This window comes from Emys orbicularis, chromosome 13 (assembly GCF_028017835.1).
Source record: "Emys orbicularis isolate rEmyOrb1 chromosome 13, rEmyOrb1.hap1, whole genome shotgun sequence".
NCBI classification, from domain to species: domain Eukaryota; kingdom Metazoa; phylum Chordata; order Testudines; family Emydidae; genus Emys; species Emys orbicularis.
This window is the reverse complement of record NC_088695.1, coordinates 28,476,418-28,499,061: the sequence shown is the minus strand read 5'-3', so window position 1 is coordinate 28,499,061 and position 22,644 is coordinate 28,476,418. Positions and strand designations below refer to the sequence as shown.

Sequence of the window (22,644 nt, the reverse complement as noted above, 5' to 3'; positions counted from 1 at the left end):
AACCACAGCAAATAATCTTCCTCCTGCTACCTCCAGCTTTGCAATGTCCATCCCGCCCCCTCGCTTGCAGCTCGGCACAGACGGATGCCAGAGGCACACTGCAGTGGATATCGGTCCTCCAAGGGGAGGCAGGCCTGGGGGAGGGGGAGGAAGGTCAGAGGTGCCTGCAGGCCCACTAGAGGGCATTGTGCCAGTGGGTACGTTGGCAGGAAATGGGCCTGGTACAGCAGGGGGCAGCAGGAGGAAAGAGAGGAGCTGGGGGTAGGGGATCTGCTATGGGGAGCTCACCCGCTGCTACAGGTTGGCTAAGGGGGAGGCTTGGTCCTATCCAAAACATCTCCCGTCACTAGCTGCTCCATGCACTTGCCCCACAGCTGCCAGGGGATGTACCCCACGGCTGGAAGGGGATGTGCCCCATGGCTGCCTTTGTAGGACTGATGAATGAAATTGTTTTTAATTGTTTACTTTATTAATGTAACTTCATAAGTAAAGTTTTATGAATGAAACAATATTCATTCATAAAACCGGTTACCCCAATAACTGGCTAATTAACAATTAAAATGCTTGTTAAGAGCCATAGCTGTTCAGTCAGCTGCCTTTGTAAGTTTCACTATCAATCCAATTCCTGCTTAAATCACTGAGACTTGCACTGTTTCAGTATTGTAACTTCTGTTCACCATTTATTACACTTGCCTACAGTGTAACTTCTGTTCACTGTTTGCCATCCATTATACTTGTCTATATTGTAACTTCTGTTCACTGTTTGCCATATTGTAATTCAAACCCCATTTTAAAACGCTTACTCCATTTTGTAAGGGCTTGCTGCAACCTTCATTTTTGCAAACCCTGCTGTAATCTTATTAGTTTAGTTTAGATGTGTGAATGAGGTATGTATGGATGATGGAATCAACCTCCAGCCCCAGCCTGTCCTGATTAAATAGAGTTCAAACACCAACGGCTGAAGATGCAGACAAGAGCCCTAACAAAGTAAGAAAAATCCACCCTAAAAAGAAAAGGTACAATAGAAGGAAGATCAAAGCCCGGTCCCAGTCTGAAAGTCATGTCTGCAATTGACGGGTGATCAATCACCAAACCTGGAGGCAGCATGACACAGCAAGACCTATAGACTCTGGATTCAAACTAAAGCCTACAAAAAGGATGGGTGAGATGGAAAACTTTGGAGGGTAACATTCTGCTGCCAACATGGAAGGGCATCGGTGCATGCCCAACAGAGAACCAGCTCGTCCTTGTGCCCGGCTTTCCTGGCCAGTTAGCCGCCACAAGCTACGAACCCAAGCTGCAAACTCAAGCCACAGACTCAAGCAGGACTGGTAACTATGCAGCAGCTGCAGAACATCTGATGGATGTGTGTGTGTGTGTGTGTGTGTGTGTGTGTAGGTATTAGGTATAATGTGTGTGTGTATAAGGATTAAGATATTAGTTATTGGTCATAAATCAAATTATCATAATAAATGTGGCATCTTTATCTTGTCCCCTTTAATAAGATCCTGCTAGTTTTTATTGATATAACACCTTCCCCCAGCCGGGCGCCTCACTGCCAGGAGCTTGGTGCCCGGGATGAGGAACGCAGCTGGCCAGGAAGGGAAGGCTGGGCTGCGGGAGAGAAGTCTATTTCTCAGCAGCCTCGTGCTGCGATGGCCAGGTTATAGATCTTAATAACAGGCCGGAACAGTGATGGAGCCTCACTGCCCCTACCGTCGCTCGTCCTGCAGCTATTTTCGGTGGCGGGCTCAGCCGCACGCCACCTGGGAGGGATGTGATGGATGGCCACAGCCTTCAATTGAGTCGTAAGCCTAGGTAAGAGCCCGTCAAAGGAACAGATGGTCTCAGCTCCCACCTCCCAGCACCAGCCACGGCCGTTCCTCCTCGCAGTGGGCTGGCCCACCTGAGGGCTATTTCTGACCAGCGCTGCCCTGGGATGAATGGGAGGGGAAACCAGGCACCAATCCCTGGACCGTGCCTGGCTGCAGCGAGTGCTGGGAGGACTCAGACCCCCGGAGGCCCGGCTGCTGAGGGAGCTGCCTGACTGGGCCAAACTGCAAAGGGAAGTGGGCAAACAGGTGTGACTGGGAAGTGCCCCCAGCCGCTTGCAGAGCAAAGAACCACCCACAGCTCCCGCCTGCCACCAACTGGCAGGGGCACCGAGTCCCTCTCTAGCGTGCCGGGGATGTCACAGCCAGCTGGCAGGTTCAGCATGTCCGAGACCTGCGCAGGAGAAGAGCAGACCCTCAGTGAGAGGGGCCGTAGCAGGGCCGGGTGCTGCTGATGCCTGCCCACTTACTGCCCCACCCCCAGGTCAATGGGGGACAGGCCGTGGCCGTGGCTCTGCTCTCTGGTCCAGGGGAGACGCTGTGTCATTCTGCACTGGGACAGGAGGGAGAGTAACTGGGGGAACATCCCGGCCTGGGGAGGGGCCATATCAGAACTGCTCCCGAGCCTTCAGCACCAGGTGGTGTCTCCCCACCACAGACAAGCGGCACTGCCAGGGGCACGTGTCCTGCTCTCGCACTGCGGGGCGCAGACCGGACTCCACGCTGCCTCGCGCTGCCTGAGAGCCAGGGGAGAGGAACAGGCCGCCTTCCCCACAGCCTTGGCTTGGGCAGAGCTCAGCTTCTCCTGCCTCCCCACGCTATTCGCCTGTTGTCACTCCTCGGACAGGCCCAGTAAGCCTGCCAGAGAGGGACCTCAGGAGATCTGGGTTCTAATTCCTGACTCTGCCTCGGGCTACCTTGGGCACGTCCCCGGGGCCTCAGTTCCCTGTCTGTGAAATGGGGCTCTGGTACACCCCCCGCTCCCGCCTCACGGCGGGGGGGCGTCTATAAATGCACACAAGGTGCCCAGATACCACAGTGAGGGGCCTCTGGAAAAGGCTATCAGCAAAGATGAAGCCCTGGAGCTGTCCTGGAACCGTGGCCTGGTGCCTTCTGCTGCACAGGGCTGAGCTCCCTAGCAAGGGAAGGGCACGATTGCTCATTGTGTCTCGGATCTCGCCGGCGCGCCGCTCGAAGAGCATCGGCTCAGCGGTTTATGCTGCATGGCATGAAAGGCTGCAAAGCCATGTCCCCCCGGCCGCCTTGTTCACCGGCCCCAGGGTGTGTCATCCTTGGCCAGAGAAGGAGCTCTGGTATTTTTACACTCCTCGGCGTTAGCTCCAGGAGGGCGCTGTCCCTTCTCAGCCCAGGCCTGGTGCCAGAGACGCCACGCCCTGCTGCAGCTGCACATGTACCGCATACGGTTCTGAAACACACCTGGCACGTTCCTGGAGAACCTGAAAACACTGCTCCCCAGGGGGCTGCCGGGGAAGGAAGAATTAGACCCACAAGCTCCATTAGGCTAGATCTATTATTGATGGGGCTGCTGCAGGATTGCTTTGTTCATGCCTTTGCTTGAGGCAAGTATTCAGGGAACATTCCCTAGGACGGTAACTTCCACTTGTGTTAGGAGCCTTCTGCTTGGACTCAGGCACAGCCCAGGCCCGAGGTGCGGACCTCAAAGCACCCGGTCTGCGGTGCAGGAACCTCCCATGCCTGGGGATGGAGCCTGGAGAAGCAATCAGGAGTCTGGCTGCCACCGGTCCCCCGGGAGTCTGGAAAACTGAACACGTTCCCTGCAGAGATTTCACAAGCGGCCTGCTTCTGGGCAGCACCACGAGCTGCTCCTTTCTTGCCGAGTTTTGGATCATGTGTTTCCAGGCACACGCAGGACATGCAGAGGGGCAGTGAAAGTGAAAAAGAATTGGGAGGGGGGCGGTGTTTCTTGAACTTCAAATGATCAAATTTCATTTGGTGCCACGGTTGGGTCGGTTCTTATTTCATCGGCCCCAGTACGCCCCTGGCCCACTCCAAGCGGCAGCATGGCTCATTCCGGCACCAAGCAGCCGCATTAGCCCAGGTGGCAGCTGCCCAGGTGGTGGCTAATCAGAACGCGGGTGGCGTCCGCACGAGGAGACGTTCCACACGCCCTGCCCAGATGCCATGTGTACTTAGGTAAACATTTACTGAACACCAGCTGGCGTCTAATTAAGTCACCGTTAACGGGAGTCCCGGGGTCCGATTACCAGCACAAGCCTTGCCAATGAGCGTGACATTAGGACGCTGTATGTGATGCTTTTCTTTGAAGCTCCCCTTATTGTTAGCTGGAGGGGTGAAACTGGGTTAGGAACAGTGTACTGGGCAGCGGCCTCCGCCCTCAGGATTCCCCTGAAGCTGGCACTGTGCTGGAGGGATACTGCTTTACCTCTGGGCATCATGAAGTTAGCGCTGTGGCAGGTGGCCCCAGGATTTCTCTGCAGCTCTCAGGGGAATGGCTGTAATACAGGGATTCTGTGCTAAGCCACACAGCTCTGCATCCCAAACCTTCCTCCAGACAGCAAGCAAGGAGCCCTCTGCCTGAAGACATGAGCCAGGTCTCAGCATCGTCTCTCCCTGCCTTCCGAGAGCTGTCTCCGTGCATCCCATAGACAGAGGCTCCCCTGGAGTCTGCCACACTGCAGGTTGCACCCCTGGCCCTGTGGCCCGTTCTAACCAAGGAAGGGCAAATCCCGCAAGGGCCGAGCTGACCGTCCACCCGCAGCTCGAGACGAACCTCTCTCCGGGTTTGAAAACGTTTGCTTCACTTTCGGCTCTGTCTCGCTTTCACGGCTCCCTCTGCACTTCCCGGAGCCGACGGGCCTAAGCACCAGCTGAGCCGGACGCCACCTGGAAATCCCACGAGGAAGGCAACTGCAGAGCAACGAGGGCTTGATACTTCCCAGGAGGTTGGAGAAGTCTCCAAAGCCCAGAACTCCCTGAGATTCCCCCAGGAACCATCACCAAGACTTGTCAGTCTGGCCTTCTGAAGAGCTGCTGTTAGGGAACGTTAGGGGCCCAGTTCTCTCCTCAGTCCCTGAGCAGACTGACGTGGTGCAGACGCGGCTCTGAGCAAATGGGTGGGTCCAGTTGCATTGACACCCGGGGGGGGCGGCACCTCTCTTAGAGCAGCATTAAGCAGGCTGCTGCCTCTGGAGCTCTGTAGGCAATCTGGGCATGCCGCTCGGTCGCTCCAGTTCTTCTCCCCGTTAATAACAGGGTTATTAGAGGAAGCGCTGGAGGACTCGGATGAAGGGAGGGTGGGTGCATGGCTCACACTGGGTCCTAGAACACTCATCTGCAGACCCGGGGGATGGGCAGGCCTGCATACCTGCAGCTGGTGCTGAGCGTGGTCTGGTCTCCAGCCCTGCAAGAGGAATGCAGCCCACCTGTGTCCTGACGGCTGCACTAGGGGCTGTGCATCAGGCTGCCCCAGGGACGATTCATTGGCACAGCCTCCTCTTTCTGAATGAGCTCAATGCAGGGCCTGTGAAAGGGGCCAGACACAGAATCCTGCTGGGCCCCCAGGACCCAATGACCCGAGAGGTCTTCTACATCTCGGACGTTCGTGGGGCTGATGTCCTCTGGCTGCGCCTGCAGCAGGCACACAGCTCAGGTGGTGACAGAGCCTGTTCCCCGACCCCCATGGCTCCTTAGCCCTGCCCTCTGGTGAGGTCCCTAAGCCCCTGGCCCATTCAGCTGGCATCTCTGCAATGCCCAGGGGGGAGGTGGCGGCATTAGGAGGTGGGTATTCATCCACGAAGACAAGAAGCTGTGAACAGCCACGGCACTGCATCGCATAGGCTCAGCCGGTTGTGGCCCCGGCACAGAGTGCGTCCTAAATCAAAGCACGGAGAGTGGGCAGCGCAGTGCTTTAAAGATCAGGGCGAAATCATTGTGGCAGGTCAGGGCCCCTTTGCGCTGGGTGCTGCACACGCAGGACGAGGAGCCCTGTCCCCCCCCCAAATTAAGCATCGTTATCTCCAGAATTAAGCATCATTATCCCCAGAAAATGGAGTGACTCCCCCAAGGAGCCTGTGACTGGGCTAGAACTGACCCCAGATCTCCTGCATCCCAGCCCAGAGCTGTAGCCACACCTTCCTCCCTGTGTCTAACACATTGTGAGACAGCCTCATGGGCAGCTGGTCCGGCTGTATCAGGAGAGATTCTGTTTCATGCGTGTTCAGTCTAAAAAGCCCTGTGTCTTTAAACAGAGGCCATCTTTTGCTAATAGGCCATCAGACAAGGTACCTGCCATTCCCTCAGCTCAGTGGTTTGGGCTTAGCCTGCGTAATTGTTTCCTGGGTATGCCCAGAAGCCAGAAGCTGGGACAGATGCATATGGGGCAGGGGGAGCTGTCTCCGGGGACTCAGTCCCAGGGAGAGTGGAGTAAATCCCACGTCAATTTCTGCTCATTAAAGCTGCAGGGCGATAGCTGTTCCAAGCGCGCGGGGAGCCGCTCTGACGCTGATGGAAAACGCCTGCTGTCAAGCATCCTCCCGCCAACGCTCAGAAGAGACAGCTGGGGAAGGAGACATGATCGGCTTTTACCACGTGCACGTTCCCACCTGCCTGCAAGGAACAAACCCGAACGCAGTCTGGTACCTGAGAGCCGGGATGAGCTGCCTCTGCTGAAGGGCAGCGGGGCCTGGAAGGCGTAGACGCTGTCGCCCTCCGCGATGGCGTTCAGATCCTCCTCATCGTGGAAGGAGCGCTGGAACCCGCTGGGGGACAGCTCCACCAGGATCACCTGCAGCGCAGGGGAACAGTCAGCGACCCCGGCTCCCTCCCATAAGGGTGTTGAGGAGAAAACTGCCCTGTGGCCACGGTCTCTCCTGCATCTGGAGAGCCTCGAGCTTGCAGAACAATTAAAGGGTCCGGGGGTTGCCAGGGGCCTCCACGCAGCAGCTCAGTGCAGCGAACGTGGACATGTCCACAGGGGGTCTCTGGAGCTAAGACATGAGCTGCAGCAGCTGGGAGCCAGGCTGACAGGGCTGGAGCACGCCCGTACCACCTGTGAGACACACTCACCAGGGGGTTCCATTCACACCCCACTGCCTGGTGCTGCGATGCCATCTGGCGTTTGTGGCACGACGCAGTGTGTCCCAGCACCAGAGCGGCTGAGACAAAGCGGGGGGGCCCCTTCCTTGCCATGTGAGCCCTGCCTGGCCGGAGCAGGCATCCCCAGTGCCGCCAGGAGTGTGTTCGGCAGGGCGGGTAGCTGGCCACCTGGCTGCTCCAGGCTTGAGACAGTGGGAGGGAGGGTCTGGTCCCAACTCACCTGATCGGGGGTGATTTTGCCTTCTTCTGCCACCATTGCCCTGAGGGTCGCCACGGTGCTGAAGAGGGGCACCGCTAAACCTATCCGCAGGAACCGCTGGCTCTTGGACTGGAAGACTAAGGTGACATTCAAGGGCCTGAAAAACAGAGGAGCAGATGGGCTCCAGAAAGCCAGTAAGCAGCTAATGGGGGGCCCTCCCCTTGGACTGTCTGTGCCCCAGGGCACCCGAGGTCTTGTTCCGGCTGGGAATTAGGATACGCCGTGTGTTCCCAAGCCCGTGCAGGCAGTGATGAGCGCAGACAGCTGAGTGCTGACCCGGGAACATACCTCAGCACTGAGTCCCACCGTAAGGGCCACAAACATGCGGGGCTCAGTTCTGCCCTCCGCTGAGCACCTGCCCCGGCTGCTGGAGCATGCAGCCGGGGCAGAATTACCCCATAACATTTAACATGGCTGGCCCCTCTAAGGAGCAGTGGGGCTCGGGGCCAGCCATGCCTAGTCCATGACACAGCCCCTTTCAGGAAACAGGAGTTTAAGGGTGAAGCAGACACGCTGGGGACGGGATACACCCCACTTTGGAGAAGGGAAGAGGTGCTGCAAAGCAGGGCCGGAACCCAGTGTTGGTGGACTGGCAACGCAGGCTTCACCCATTGCACAGCCCCAGGCATGAGGGCTAAGGAATCCCTTAACCCAGGGACAGGGTTTAGGCCTGTGGGCTTTATTAAGACTTAATACCTTGGACCCAGCTAGGGGGATACTGAGGTAGGACCTCTGCACTGCTATGGACATGTGACTTGGGAGCAGCCAAAAGAAGGTGAGGGCGGTGCGCCCGCAGGGCCACGCCGTGCCATGAGGGGACTGCTCCGGGACAGCACCCGATACACTTTCCCCACATCACAAGCATTTCCCGTTGCTCTATCACTGAGTCGGGGCTGCACACAGGGGAGCATCAGACTAGGAATTCTGGCCAACGAAGGGCTATGGGAGGCACCCTATCATGTAGGTCTGTTTAGGGAAGTGGTTCCCAAACTTGGGCCACCGCTTCTTCAGGAAAAGCCCCGGCGAGCCAGGCCGGTTTGTTTACCTGCCACATCCACAGGTTTGGCAGATCGTAGCTCCCCCTGGCCGCGGTTCGCCGCTCTCGGCCAATGGGAGCTGCAGGAAGCGGCACAGGCCGAGGGACATGCTGGCCGCCGCCGCTTTCCGCAGCCCCCATTGGCCTGGAGTGGCGAACCGCGGCCACTGGAAGCTGCGATCGGCCAAACCTGTGGACGCAGCAGGTAAACAAACCAGCCCGGCCCACCAGGGGCTTTCCCTGAACAAACAGTGGCCCTAGTTTGGGAACCACTGGTTTAGGGTGTGGTTTATTACAACCCAGCAGTAGCTCCCACAGCCTGGGCCTCGCTCATGCACTGGCTGTGTGGATGGCAAAGGCCTCCCATCAGGGCAGCCAGCGCTCAATAGCCCTGCTGTATCTGCAGCTGCAGAGCATCCTGGGATAGCACCGGCCCTTTCATGGTAAAGCTAGAACATAGGTAAAATAGCTAGAACAAAGGTAAAACATAGAAATGTGGGGCTGGCAGGGACCGCGGGAGGTCACCTCGTACATCCCCCTGTGCTGAGGGGAAATAACCCTAGACCATCCCTGACAGGGGTTTGTCCGACCTGCTGTTAAAAACCTCCAGTGGCGGGGATTCCACAACCTCCCTTGGGAGCCTGTTCCAGAGCTTAACTGCCTTTAGAGAGAGAAAGTTTTTTCCTAATATCTGACCTAAACCTCCCTTGCTGCAGATTAAGCCCATTACTTCCTTCAGTGGGCATGGAGAACAATTGATCCCCGTCCTTTCTAGAACAGCCCCTTAGCATATTTGAAGACTGTGATCAGGTCCTCCCTCAGTCTTCTTTTCTCCAGACTAAACATGCCCAGTTGTTTCAACCTTTCTCACAGGTCCGGTTTTTAAAACGTTTTCTCATTTTTGTTGCACCACAGCCCCTCACGCCCCTCAGGCGAGGGTGGAAATGCTGCGGAGGCCCCTCTGCATGGGGTGACTGTTGCCCGGAGTGAGGGGCTGGGTCCTGGTGGGGGTCTGTGCAGGGCAATCTTGGGGCAGTGGGTGCTCCAGAGAAGGAAGCCTGAGAGGAGATGTCAGCCTGTGGGGCATTTCCCTTTGCGTGTGGCTAGAAATAGCCTTGTCACTTGTCTCCTTAGGTGGGAGATCCATGGCTTGGGGAGGCTGGCAAATGGCTCTTGGAGTTGGGCTGAGACAGCCAGATGCATTTCACTGGGACACTGAGCTGGGTTTGAACCCAGACCTTCAAAGGGGAAATGCCAATGCAATCACACACTGTCTCCTGAGCTCCCACGCCTCCCGCAGCTCAGACCCCCAGATTGTCCGGCCCCAATTCCCCCACACCCTGCACTTCCTGAACACCCCATTGCATCACCCAACTTCACCTCTCCCCCCCCGCACGCCAAGCTCCCCCCTCAGCTACGCAGCCCCAGGGTCACCTCCAACCCCAAAGGTCACCTGATCCGTCCCCCCGTCCCAGGAGAGCTCCTCACCCTCTGCCTCCCTCGCCCAAGCCCCAGGCCCTGTCCTTCGCTAAGGGAGATGGGGAGGTGGGTGCCCGGACTCCCCATCAGCGCTCCAGGAGCCGACACGGGTAGGAGTCCTACCATATTGCTCTTGGTGCTGTTCCCTTTGCTCTGCCGCCCAGCAGAGAGAGACACATGAACTACAGCAGCCAGCCGAGGACTGAGCCGGGCCCATTCCCAGTACACACTGCTCGCCCCAGGTCAGTGCCTGCCCTCCACCTGCTCCCAGCAGGCTCTGATCTTCAGCGCAGCAAGAGCCGTGGGCCGGGGCAGCCATCCCTCATCGGGAGAATCCCAGCCTCTGAACCGCTTGGTGTCGTTCCCAGCTCTCTGCGGTGCCTCCCCACACAGCCATGCTGCAGCCTCGGGAGTGAGACAACGTGGCCTTAGACCTGCTCTGCAAGGCACTCAGCCCCTCCCAGGCGCAGTGCCTGTCAGTAAGACAGAAACGCCCTAGGAGTCCATGCAGGCAGCCCCACCTCCTCTGCTCCCCCGGGGGATGTCTGCACTGCACCAGGCGGGAGCCCCTGGGTTGGCCTAGCCCGGAAGTGAGGAGCAGCCCCACTGCAACGCCCTGCCCCAGTTACTGTGTCCTGACCAAACTGCGCTCACCTGTGTGTGTCACTGGGACTTCTGGGGCACGTGCCCTGGTCCTTTGGGCTGCAGCGAGCAGAGCCGCTCTCTGCGTCTTTCCCAGGGGATTGTGGGAGAACCTGCCTGTCCTGGCCCCCCTGTGGAATGGGGGGGCACCAATGGCACTCGAGGGATTTACCCTGGGTCCTCACTGCAAAGTGGGGAGGGGGTTCCCAGCCCCAGTGAAAGCAGCATGTGGGCTCCCACCCACCCCTAGCCAGACCAGCTAGCCCGGGTTGGAAGCATTTCTACACAAGTGAGAGGTGGTTGTGTGACCCTTCATGGCAGCCACTCTGTTAACACCTCACGAGCTGCTGGCGGCTGAGCCAGGACAGCACGGCCTGGATGCTTCACAACACATGCACCAGCGTACGGGCCCTGCCTGAGGCCAAAGCCAGCCAGACCAGGGCTCGCCCAGAACCCCCAAGGCAGGAGCCCTCAGCTGCCAAGCTCCACCCCAAGCCAAAGCGCCCCCAGGTCTCCCCCAGCTTGGCCCGCTCCCTAGGGAATAAAGAAGCCAGGTCGGCTCTTCACTGCAGGCTGGTGCCAGGCATGGAGCGGGTTCCGTGCCCAGGAGGAGGTGACGCTCTGAGCCCTCACTGGCTCTTACCATACATGTTCTTGCAGCCTGCCTTTCATGCACTTCCCAGCTCTCCCTGTCCCCGGGCTCAGCCCAGCCTGGCAGGCAGGCGAGCTGCTTCTCTCCAGCACGTCCCCTAATTGCAGCACTTACGTTTCATTTAGCCGAGGCGCCGGGCAGGCTGACAATAGCACTGCTGTGCAGAGGCACTCGTGGCATTTGCCTGTCAACAGTGAAATAGAGGGTCCCCTCCCGCTCTGCCCCGGGAGACACGTCCATGCCCTCTGCTGCCTGTCTGTGCCGTGCTGCCGCTGCCTTGTTCCTTACCCTTTAAGCTGAATGAGCAGGTTTATCATCCGAGGGCTGACAGCACCAGTGCCAGCTCTCGGGGACAGCTCTCAGTGGGCAGAGCCTTCACCGTGCGGCGGGAGATAACGTTCGAGGCAGCGCTCGGCATGGCAGACAGCCCCCCGACCCCGCTGGCAGCTCTCGGCTCCCAGGCAGCGCTGGCTGCCTGTGTAAAACAGCCCAGGTCTCCACTGCTTGTCCCCGCTCGCTCCACAAGCTCAGCGCCAAACTGGTCAAAAGGCAGCCAGCTGCCAGGGGCCGAACTCAAGGGAGGGCTTCGCTGGCAGAGACGCAGGCGCCAGGAATGCACAGAGCCCGGTGCGATCCAAGGTGTGCACATCCAGCTCGCAGGCCCCCACTACCACAGCCTGAGAGCACCTCGCGGCCTTCACCCTCCCCACAGCCTTGCAGCCCTGCTATCCCCATTGTGCAGATGGGGGAACGGAGGCACCGAGAGAGCAGGTGACTTGCCCCAGGAAACAAAGGAAGTTCTATTGCAGAGAGCAAGGATTTGCACCCAGGTCTCCCAAATCCCTGGCTAACACCCTAACCACTAGCCTATCCTCCCTCTCCCACTGACCTCCCAGGACACCGGCTACCTATGCCCCGTGCTCTGCCCCTGCTCCAAGACCAGCCTTTCAGTCCCCTGCTCCGAATGGTGGGGGGCTGGGAGTCCTCAGGAGAGCCCACTCCCCAGAGCTAACAGGCCCCATATCCCTCGAGCCAGGCAGTTGTTCCCAGCTGCCAGTGGTGACCAGGGAGTGCCCCAGGCAGCAGGGGCTGCCCATTTTGATACCCAGGCTGATCCCCTGAACAGAGCTAGGTGGGCAGGGCAGAGGGGAGCACAAAGATGGTCTAGGTTCTGTAACGCGGTCTCACCTATCTATCTATCCATACAAACACCCATCCACCTGTCCATGTATCCCCAGAAACATCTAGCTAGTTATCCATCCCAATACACCCCCACTCCATCTATCCATCTCAATACACCCCCTCCCCATCTATCCATCCCAATACACCCCACTCCCCATCTATCCATCCCAATACACACACTGCTCCCCATCTATTTATCTATCTACACCCCACCTACTTGTCTATCCCAGTACACACCTCTCCCCATCCATCCAGCTATATATTTCGGCACAGTGTTCAGACCACCCCGCATCCTGGGAGTTCTCCCTCCCCCTATTCAGTGCTGGGCTGGGAGGTTGCCCGTCACAGCACCTGAGTTCCCCGCCCGGAATGCACGGGGAGACACGGAATGTTGTATTCCGCAGGAACAAATCCTTTTAGCTTTTGGATCAGCTCCCCCTCCGGTGGGATTCCCCCCGCCCTCTGAAATGTCAGACCTCAGGACTCGTAGCCAATGAGCAATATTTAGTGAGCCAAGGAAATGGATCACTTAGCACGGCGACGCTGCTGGGCAACGAGGGATCAGGCTGGGCTCTGCACATTCCACCACAGAGGTTTATAAAGTATTTAAATCTGTCAATGAAGCCCCTAGAAGAACAATGATAATATCAATTTGCAGAAGCCAAGCTGTGCAGCAGAGCATGAGAGATTTACTGCACCAAGGAATGGTACCAGAGCAAGCAAACAGTGGATAAAAGACCAGGCAACTGTGAGTCTTAAAGGAACCCCAGCCTAAGCAGGCAGTGGCTTAGCCTGTACAGTGCAGCATCCCAGTGCCCAGCGGAAGGAGCTGACAGACTCTCTCCCCAGAAACAGCCGGTTTGAGAAGCTGGTGGCAACAGGATTGGGATTAGCCCAAGTAAATTACAAGCACTTTCCGCATTCCATCCCCCCTCCTGCACACACACACAGAGCCCTGCTGCATGTGTATACACAACTACTGCACACCCACGCTTCTCTGCCTGCGCATGCGCGTGTGCACACACACACACACACACACAGAGCTCTGCTGTACACCCACAACCCTACTGGCATTTACGCCTGCATTTGGTAAGCTCACGCAAGACCCAGCTGGCATTATTGATACACCAAGTTCCTTGCCAGCTGGGGCTGCCCACTGGTGCTGGGACTGGGCCCACTAACCCACCTGGCGCAGGACTGCCCCGACCCCCTAAGCTCAGGGCAGCTTCACACGGCCACCACATTCTGCAGAATTTGGATCAACCCAGTAGAGACATTTTTCCCCTAACCTCCAAGGCCCCAGGGCGGGCCATGGTGTCCTGAGTGGAGAGAGGTTCTGGTTTAAGAGGCAGGGTGAGCTAATGGGCCAGGAGTCAGGAGACATGGTTCTGCCAGTGACCCACTGTGTGACCTCAAACAAGTCTCTGTGCCTCAGTTTCCCCTCTCAGCCTTTCTGTGTCTTATCAGAGCTCTTTGGAGCACACACTGTCTCGCTCTGGGTCTGCGCGGTGCCCAGCACATGAGGTTCTGATCTTGTTTGAAGCCTCCAGACACGGCTGTGATACAAGTTCTGTTAATAAATGCTGTCTCGGGGATCCACAGCGCAAGGAACGGGAGCTTTGGGTTGCTGCAGACGGGAACTGATCTGTGTTTCGGGGCCCTGCAATCCTTCTTTCTAAGCCTGGGAGGGCCTGTGGTAGCAGCCATTAAAACGGTGCCCTTAGTCCCTATTTTAAATCTTTCTTAGAGAGGTTTTAAATGTTATTTGTTGCGATTTTCCTCTGATGCCGTGTTGCCAATTTTCTCACTAACCGAGGTTTTCTTAAAGCCCCAGCTCCTGGAGTCCTGGGGACGGAGGAGAATCTCAGCTTGTTGTAATTTTCCTCTGATGCCGTGTTGCCAATTCTCTCACTAACGGAGGTTTTCTTAAAGCCCCAGCTCCTGGAGTCCTGGGGACAGAGGCGAATCTCAGCTTGGATTTAAAAAAAAAATTAGTCCTTAGCCTTTGTGATTGTGGAGAAAAGCTGGAAACTTGGCCCGGATGTGACCTCATGGCTCCAAAGCCAGCTGGTCACACAAACAACCCCCCAGATGTATTCCTGGTTCCACACTCAAACTTTTGAAGCCTATCTCATGATTTCTGGGGGGCTGACTCATGACTTGGAGCCATCTGGGGTAGACAAAGCTCCTGATCTCATCAGAAACCATTGTGAGCAGAGTGGGGTGATTTCCCACTGGACCCCAGCGCCGCGGGAAGAGGTGGATTCTCCATCTCTTGCGGTCTCCGCAGGAAGGCTGGCTGCTGTTCTGGAAGAGACGCACTGGGTAGAGGCAAGCGACTGGGCTAACTGCAGAGGTAACGGTGAAATCCTGTGGCATGTGCTCTGCAGGGGTCAGGCCAGGGTCTAACGGCCCCTTCTGCCCTATGACGGGACCTCGCAGGCTGCTCTTACGGGGGCGGGGACAGGACAAATAACCCCACACAGCTGCTAAGTCTCTGGGTAGCGCCCTCCAGCTGCTGCACCCATCCCGCATGGCGCTCCTGAGGGGTTAGACTGGGACAACCTGAACCACCGCCTCCAGGCGTCTCTGCAGAGGTGGGGCTGGGCACTGGGGAGCCAGCCAGGTCCTTGGCTACGCATCCGCACAGGCTGGTAGGAAAGCGTCTGTGGCCCCTTCTCCCCAGCGCAAAGGTAGGCACTAGTCCGCCCCCCACACAGCTGGGTGGAGACTTGACTGCACAAGTGTGTTCACACACACGCACACACATGCACCCCCGCACACACATGCACACGCACCCACCCACCCAGGTGCACACATGCATGCACACGCGCACACACACATGCACACACATGCACCCACCCACACAGGTGCACACATGCACGCACACACACCCATGCACACACCCCCACACATGGACGCACGCACATGCACACATACGCACGCACACGCACACACATGCATGCACCCACCCACTAGGGTGACCAGATGTCCCGATTTTATAAGGACAGTCCCGATTTGGGGGTCTTTTTCTTATATAGGCTCCTATTACCCCCCCCCCCGACCCCCTGTCCCGATTTTTCACACTTGCCATCTGGTCACCCTACCACCCACATGGGCACGCACATGCACGCATGCACACACACTGGCCAGCGCAGCAGATCCGATGTGGAGGGGAAAGTAATCTGCGCCTGGTACAGGGTGACTGCCTCGGGAGCAAGAGGGGAACCAATGACCACATTACGACTCCACGCTGCCCCTTGCTCCGAGCTTGTGTTCAGCTGCTTCATTTTCCTTCTGCCTCTTCCCCCATCACCCCGTAAAGGTCTGTCAGGCAGGGCTGGAGGGCAGGTTTGTGGGTGCAGAGCAGAACTCTCACCCTGGAGTGCACCGCACTAGCCCCAGGGGCTGCCGGCACGCATGGGAACCCTGTTGTGCTGGGTGCTGTGCAACCAGAGACAGACAGAACCTGCCAGCAGTGCGAGCTCCACAGAGCTAACGGGAGCAGATGTGTCAAGGTCGTGACGCTCGGTGGAGCCGACTCCCAGACACGCAGGGACAAGATTTTTCTCCCGCTGTTGGTTTTTGCGACTAATCGCACATTAACTTCGCGGCTCCAATGAGACGCTTGCCAAACACACTTCCTGCCTCGGGAATTGTTACTAGTCACGTCTATCAGTTCAGCGCTGACACTGCTGTTCGCGCCTGCATCTATTATCGATTGCAACGTGTGAAAACGGCTCTTTGGAAGAGTCAATCCTGTCGGGTGGACGGTCTCGGCTCTCACCTGTAAGATCTGGGGTCTGAGCAATGATATCACAGGAGCCGGTAATCTGTGTCCTAATGAGCCAGCGTGGGGGCAGCAGATATGTAGGAAACGGCTGCTAGTTCAGAACGCAAAGGAGGATTTGACTGGTAAGAAAGTGGCTGTTTTGCTCTCACCAATATCAATAAAAAATCTCATTTTCTTTCCTTCCTTCCTTGGCAGGTTTGCGCCTTTTCAAACACCCTCGCGGCTGCTCCTTGCTTGGCGTTGCCCAAGCCGGAGAAAGAGCAGCTGAGTTTCTAGAAATACAGATGAAGGAGCTGGAGCAAAAGCTGCCCTGTGAGAATAATGGGCTGACCTCCCGTAACAGAACCTTTCTATTAGAGGTTGCAGCGCCCAGTGCTGGCTAATGCAGGGGGCAGAATGGCAACTGCTGAGCTACCTCTGCCCACCATGGAGGGCGTCTGGTTTTCAGGGGTTATTCATTTCATTTTGGGGGGTATTTTTTAGCAAATTTTGAGTTTTATGCAGCTGTCTAAAAATGGGGGGGGAGGGCTTTCCTTTGTACGTGCTGTACTGAGTATCTCTTGGTAACGTTCCCTGGTGCATGTTAACGTAGGACTGTTTCAAACGGTGCTGGGTTAAAGCGCACTAGGCAACCTTTAGAGCACACCAGCAGGGTCTGAGCAGACCTGTTAACATGCAGCAAGTTAGTGTGCTTCAGGAATCTCCCCTGCAGAGTGCATCACCCGCCGCCTATAACTACAAATAGCCATTTCCGGTGTTCATTGGATAAACACCAAGTACTTTTTGTTTGTTTGTTTGTTTCGGGGTGTTTTATTGGCTAATGCCTACAGTCGGAAGTCCCACCCCCACGCTGGGGCCTGGGGAGAGCGCAGCTGTTGCCGTGTCCTCTTCGGGTGGCAGAGTGGGAGTGCAGGGCAGTGAAGGGAGGGCAGCTTTGCAAGTGTTTCCCCGGCCCAGCTACAGCCGATGCACCTCGGTCCTGATTGAAAATAAGCTGCTGCTGCTCCAGCCAAGGACCCACCAGTCTGCCCTGCAGCTTTGTCAGCACATGTCAGTCATCACCCTCCGATCTCCCAGTCCTGAGCTCCCCCCAGACAGCTCTGCTGGTGCCCCTCACTCCTGACCCACAGCCCCCTGCTAGCCCAGCCCCGGGCTCCTCCCACACAGCTGTACCAGTGCCCCTCACTCCTGACCCGCAGCCCCCTGCTATCCCAACCCTGGGTTCACGTACACAGCTGTATCAGTGACCCTCAATCCCGACTCGCAGCCCCCTGGTATCCCAGCCCCGGGCTCCCCACACACACAGCTCTGCTCATCCTCCACCAGCCCCGCTGTCCCATTCTGCCAGTCCTAGGTCACCACGTTGAAAAGTAGCATGATGCGTCTGGGCTGTGGACTGACCAATAGCAACTGCGATGGGACCCGCCCAGCTCACTGTGATTGGAACCCAGAGACAGACTCCAACACCCCATCCACACTAACCCCCTCCCCCCACAGCGAGCAGCCCCACCTTCGGCCAGGGACACTGGAACAATTTGTATGGTGGGGGTGCTGAGAGCCATTGACCCCAACTGTAAACCCTGGAGATAATGGAAACCACTTCAAACCAGGGGGTGTGGCAGCACCTCCAGCACCCTTAGTTCCAGCACCTCTGCCTTCTGCAGCAAGGCCCCCTGCCAGGGACAGGCAAGCCGCACATGGTTCACGCCGCACACTGCGCTGGGTGGGCTCACAGGGTAGCCAGAGGCCTCACCTTGCCGGGGGAGCAGGAGCAGGGCGGGGATGAGAGAGACGGAGTGGGGATGGAAGACGTTTCCCAGGGGCCGATGCGGGTGCAAGCTCAGAGCAGAGACAGTGGTGCTGTGTTCACATACCTGGTCTGGCGCAGGGGAATGGGTAACGAGACACACAGGAAGGGGTCAAAGGTGTTGCTCTGCTTCAGACAGTGTGGGCAGGTCAAGGAGGACCTAAAAATGAAACAAGAAACCACAGTCAAATTAAACATGGGTGGCTCTGACCCAGGGTGCACCCCACCCAGGGTGAAAAGCAACCAGGGGCAGCATCCCTCTGCCCGGGTGAGGGCCCCGCTCCGATCCTGTGATTCACCTTCCAGTGCAGGATTGTCACGGTGCACACTGTGTTCTCCAGCCCAGTCTGCACTGAAACCATCGAGGCAATCGGGCTTCCACCCCTTCCACAGCCGTAGATCTGACCATGAGGAAGTTTCTCCTGATAACCAGCCCACCCCCCGACTTTGGTCACTTTCATCCCCTGGTTTGTAATAGCTCTCTCCCCTCCTGCTCCCATTAGCAACCACACTAGGCCCAGCCACGCTGAGGCCTGGACACAGAGCCCTGCCACACAACGGGCTGGTTTCCTTTAACCTCTGCTGCTTTTCTATCCCTCTCTTCCCAAATCCTGGCGCTGTCTCCCTGCCTGAGACCGGAGAGGAGGCCGCAAAGGTCTAGCTGGCTTGAGATGGCCACAGATACAAACAAATCCGAGGCGCTGGGCTTTCTGTCATGCCTCTTGCAGCCTGACTCAGATCCCGTGCCAGATTGTCTCCCTGCGGGCCACTAGCTACACCAGCGGGATGCCAGACCGGTCACGCCCTCCCGGGGCGCTCAGTAGACTCTAGATGGCAGAGTATTAGGCCACGGGCCTGAAGCAAAGCTACCCAAGGCAGAGTCCTTCCCATGGCGGGGTTCATGGCTCCTCCCCTGAAAGGAACCCTACAGCATTAGAGGGCCAGCAGCGTTCGCTCAGCTGCTGGGTTGGGAATAGCATGAGCAGCGTTAGAAATCAGCTAGAGTGAGGATAAATGGGAGCCTGCAGAGCTCATGCGGGCCAATTGGCTCAGGTGAACAGAGCCTCCAGAGGAAGTCTCCAGGCCCACAATACAACAATGGGGACAGAGGGAGATCCAGCTCCTTTCACTTCTGTCCCGGACAGGGAGGAGTCAGATCATTTCTCAACGAGTCAGTGCAGCCCCGGAACACCACACTCCAGACTGAGAAACAACAGCAGCAACATCTGGCCGCCAGTGCCAGGGGTCATCATCGGCTCCCTGACACGTTGCTCTAAGGGACTCCAGGAAATCCCAGCCAATAACATCAAACCATCGCTGGCTTTCCTTCCATGGTCCACGTATGTGAGCTTGTGTGACAGAGCCCTGCCCTGTCTCGTGTGAGCAGCCACTGGCCTGTAGCTTCCCTATGCAGCTTTGCTAGAACACCCCAAGGACGACTTCAGCACCCCTGCAACTCCTGTCCTGCGCTCCCCAAATGCAGCTGTGCTAGGCCACCTCAGTCTGGGCTACAGCCCTCTGCTATTCCAGTCCTGACAGTCACATGCTCTTCTGATGCTCCTCACTCCTGACCCGCAGCCCCCTGCTATCCCAACCTTACATTCCTCAACACAGCTACCATTTTTACGAATGTTAGTTACAAATCAGATGAGGGTCAAGCCCCAGGGATTCTGGGAAGCTAGGGCTGCAGAATTCGCAACAGGATCCTCCCCAACCTCCCCAGATTCCAGAATCTTAAGTTTTCATACTTAAAAAAATCTTTCTAATCCTCATGGTTGAGAAAAATACTTCAAAATGTAACCAGTGCGGCACTGTGCTCCTGAGTCTGCAGAGAGCCTGACACCACAGGCTCAAGCGGTAAAAACTGCCCATTCATCCCAAATGACCGTTAACTCTGAAACCTAATGGCACACCACTCGTGTTAGCTATTCACTGCTGATCATTTTAGCCACAGTACCACCTGATGTGTTTAATCTACAATCCCAAACTGCCTCCCCAAGAGACTCAGGTGCCCCCTACCCAGCTGCCCTCCCTTCCCCTCTGCACGGCCTATCCAACACCCGAGAGTCGTTTTAATGAGTGGCCTGCTGGAGCACATGCCACTCAGGAGCTGGTGGGGGCCGTGGCTATCCTGTCTGAGAGGCAGGGCTCAGCCTTCGCCTCTGCGGAGGTGGCATCCTGAGCTCAAGGGGAGGAGCCCATGGGACTGGGAAGTGATGGGGCCATGTAGAAATGCAGAATGTAGGGCCCTGAACTCACAAGGAGGCCCAGAAAGGCAACAGACTCCCTGTATGCCCACAGAGTGTCCTGGAGATGGAATGGCAACACTGGGTGTGGGTGAATGTGTGCGTATGGTGTGTGAGATGGCCTAAGCATTCAGGTGTTGTGCAGGGAGGGAGAGGGGTGTGTGTGCATGTACCTGTGTGCATACAGTACGCCTGGGGCTGTATGGCAGTGGGTTTACACTGGAGGTAGAGTGGCTCTGCATGTTTACGAGGCTCAGCCTAAGCCTACATTTACCTGCCCGGTAAATCTGCAGTCCAGCTGGCTTCCCCATCTGCTTCTTTGGCAGCCAGCTGCAGAGAATTTCAGCCAGACGGTCCCCACCCCTCTTTTCTGGAATCGCTGCAGTGAAACCCGCCCAGCAGTGCTTTGCTTTTCCGTTTGATCGCCACCGACGACGGAGCATTCCGCACGAAGGGCAGTGATCCGAGGCTGAGCAATCTCCCCCCGCTGCGACTGCATCTCTCCTCTGCGCCCGGGTGTGTTCGGCTCGGGGTCCCGGTGTGAAGGCGCTCGCTGCTGATCACTGCTTGGATTTGCTGTTTCCAGCCAGCCTGCTTTGGGCCCTTTACCACGTTCCTCTTGTTGTTTGGGGGGGGGGAGCTGGAGAGGGGATCAGTGAGAGCTCTCCCTCAAGGGACAGAAATGCTGCAGGCCCGGAGCATGTTGTCTGTCCCTGTACCTCTTTGCAGAGGCACTTCACTGTGGTGCAGCATTACAGGAGCCCCGGCTCCCGCGTTCCCCCAAGCTCTGCTCTCCAGTTCAGCCATCACAGGGGCTCCCCTCAGTGTCTTCTGCACTTGGCTGCTCCATTCATCTCTCGTTAGCAAACCACCTGTGGAGTGGCACCAGCTGGCTGCTCCGCTCCATCAGGTGATGCTCGCTGGTTATTTACCTGGAGCCAAAGCTGGGCCAGGCACCAGCTGGCTCCCTCCACAGCTGCGAACGGCAGAGAGGCTCTGCCACCCGTCTGCATCCGATCCATGCTTAACGCGTCGTGGAAACATCAGAGTGACCCCACCAGCTCAGGCCAACGACTTATCTCCGCCAGCTGCTCATTAACGCCACACAGGCTCTCCGGATTTACATGTCTCTGATCCTGTAAGAGGTGTATCACTGCCACAAAGCTTGGAGGTCTCTGTACAGGCCGGCACTGCAGGGCTGGAGCTGGGAAACGGGCCACACACTGCAGACAGGCTTGATACAGTTATTCTGGCCATAGGCAAGGCGTGGTTCCTGATGCCAGGCAGGACTGTGCCAGAAAGGCGCAGGGCATAGTTGGGGCGGGGCGGAGAGGCTCGGTGTGGGATGGCCTGGGCTGGCTGAGCTTGGTGTGTGTTGCTTCTCGCACGAGACATTTTGCAGGAGAGCTGTGGGAACTTCACATCTCCAGGTCTTCAAGCTTCCAGAGCTTTGTTTTTCTCCATTTTTTATTTATTTAACCTGGCTTCAACCTCAGCCTTTCCCAAGGTTAAAACACAGCCTCGCATCAAAGAGACGTCTCTCTCCGAAGTGCCACAGCTGAATAGATCTGCATGCGCTATGGTATGTGTGTGGGGACGGGGTTAAGCCATACGGAGGAGAGAACAGGTCAAGACCTGACCATCACATGCCACTTGTGGACCTTCCTTGTATCCAGATGATCTCTGTGCACCGAGAGCCAGTTCATTGCACAGGGACCAGCCGGAGGTAGCTATGCGTAGATGTTCAATCCAAAAACCAAGGCAGATACGATTTCCCCCTAATACTCAGTGGCGCATTTCCAGACAGACGTGCAGGGAACGAGGTGCAGATGCTGGCTTCTGCATGGACTGCAGCCTTCATGCATTACCCTGCAGTGCACACACCTGCCGAGGACCTGAGACCCACGCTGGACATGCCCGAAAAGGTCTGATGGGGAAGGCCCTGCCAATTTGCTAACTCTGCCACGCTGCCATTTGGACGCGGCTGCATCACGGTGCCATGTGACCATCTGTCCGAACAAGTGCTCTCCCCAGCGCAGTGTGTACCAGGGAGTGTACGGTGGTTTGCCAGGACACATCTGGATCCTCACGCCAGAGAGGGACAGAGCTCTGTGCTCATCTAACCCAGACTCTTGGCCCCCTACTCTGTCTACTCCAGCATGTCTCCCAGTCTAATTAAATGCCCCAAGCAAAAAGGCTGCATGGCTCAGCTGGAGAGAGAGAGAAGTGGTGCAGTATGGGGCAGGAAGATGCCAGGAAGGTGAAAAGGGTAGGTCTACACAGCAGGGGTCTGTCCAGGTTTAGTATGTGCTGCTGAGCATTGGGAACAAAGAAACCAGGTGAGCAAACGACCCGTTCCCCAGAAATGCGACCGCGGGGAAGGATGAGTGGTGTACATGAGAAGGGCCCCGTGAGGAACATGTACATTAGAGACACGCTCCAAGTGACACCCGTAAACGACAGCGACGGTGCACCGGCTCCGAAGGGCCGCTCATGTAACGCGCAGCCCTGGGCAAAGGACGGAGAGGCCGACCCAAGAAGACCCGTTAGCATGTGGGGCGATGGCGTTGAACAGAGCACGTCGGGGACAGCAGGCCCATCTGCCAGGACTGACGCAAG

The 22,644-nt window shown here is 57.1% G+C and overlaps 1 protein-coding gene across 1 annotated transcript in view; it reads right to left on the bottom strand.

The window, feature by feature from the left end:
• USP43 (ubiquitin specific peptidase 43) overlaps nucleotides 1-22,644 on the bottom strand; it is a 177,669-nt gene that overhangs the window by 48,773 nt on the left and 106,252 nt on the right. Inside the window, exons 4-6 of the mRNA XM_065415820.1 lie at nucleotides 17,847-17,939; nucleotides 7,150-7,285; nucleotides 6,474-6,618 (exon numbers count right to left, since the gene is read on the bottom strand). Coding sequence (XP_065271892.1) covers nucleotides 6,474-6,618; nucleotides 7,150-7,285; nucleotides 17,847-17,939 — 374 coding nt within the window. The remainder of the gene's footprint in view (nucleotides 1-6,473; nucleotides 6,619-7,149; nucleotides 7,286-17,846; nucleotides 17,940-22,644) is intronic.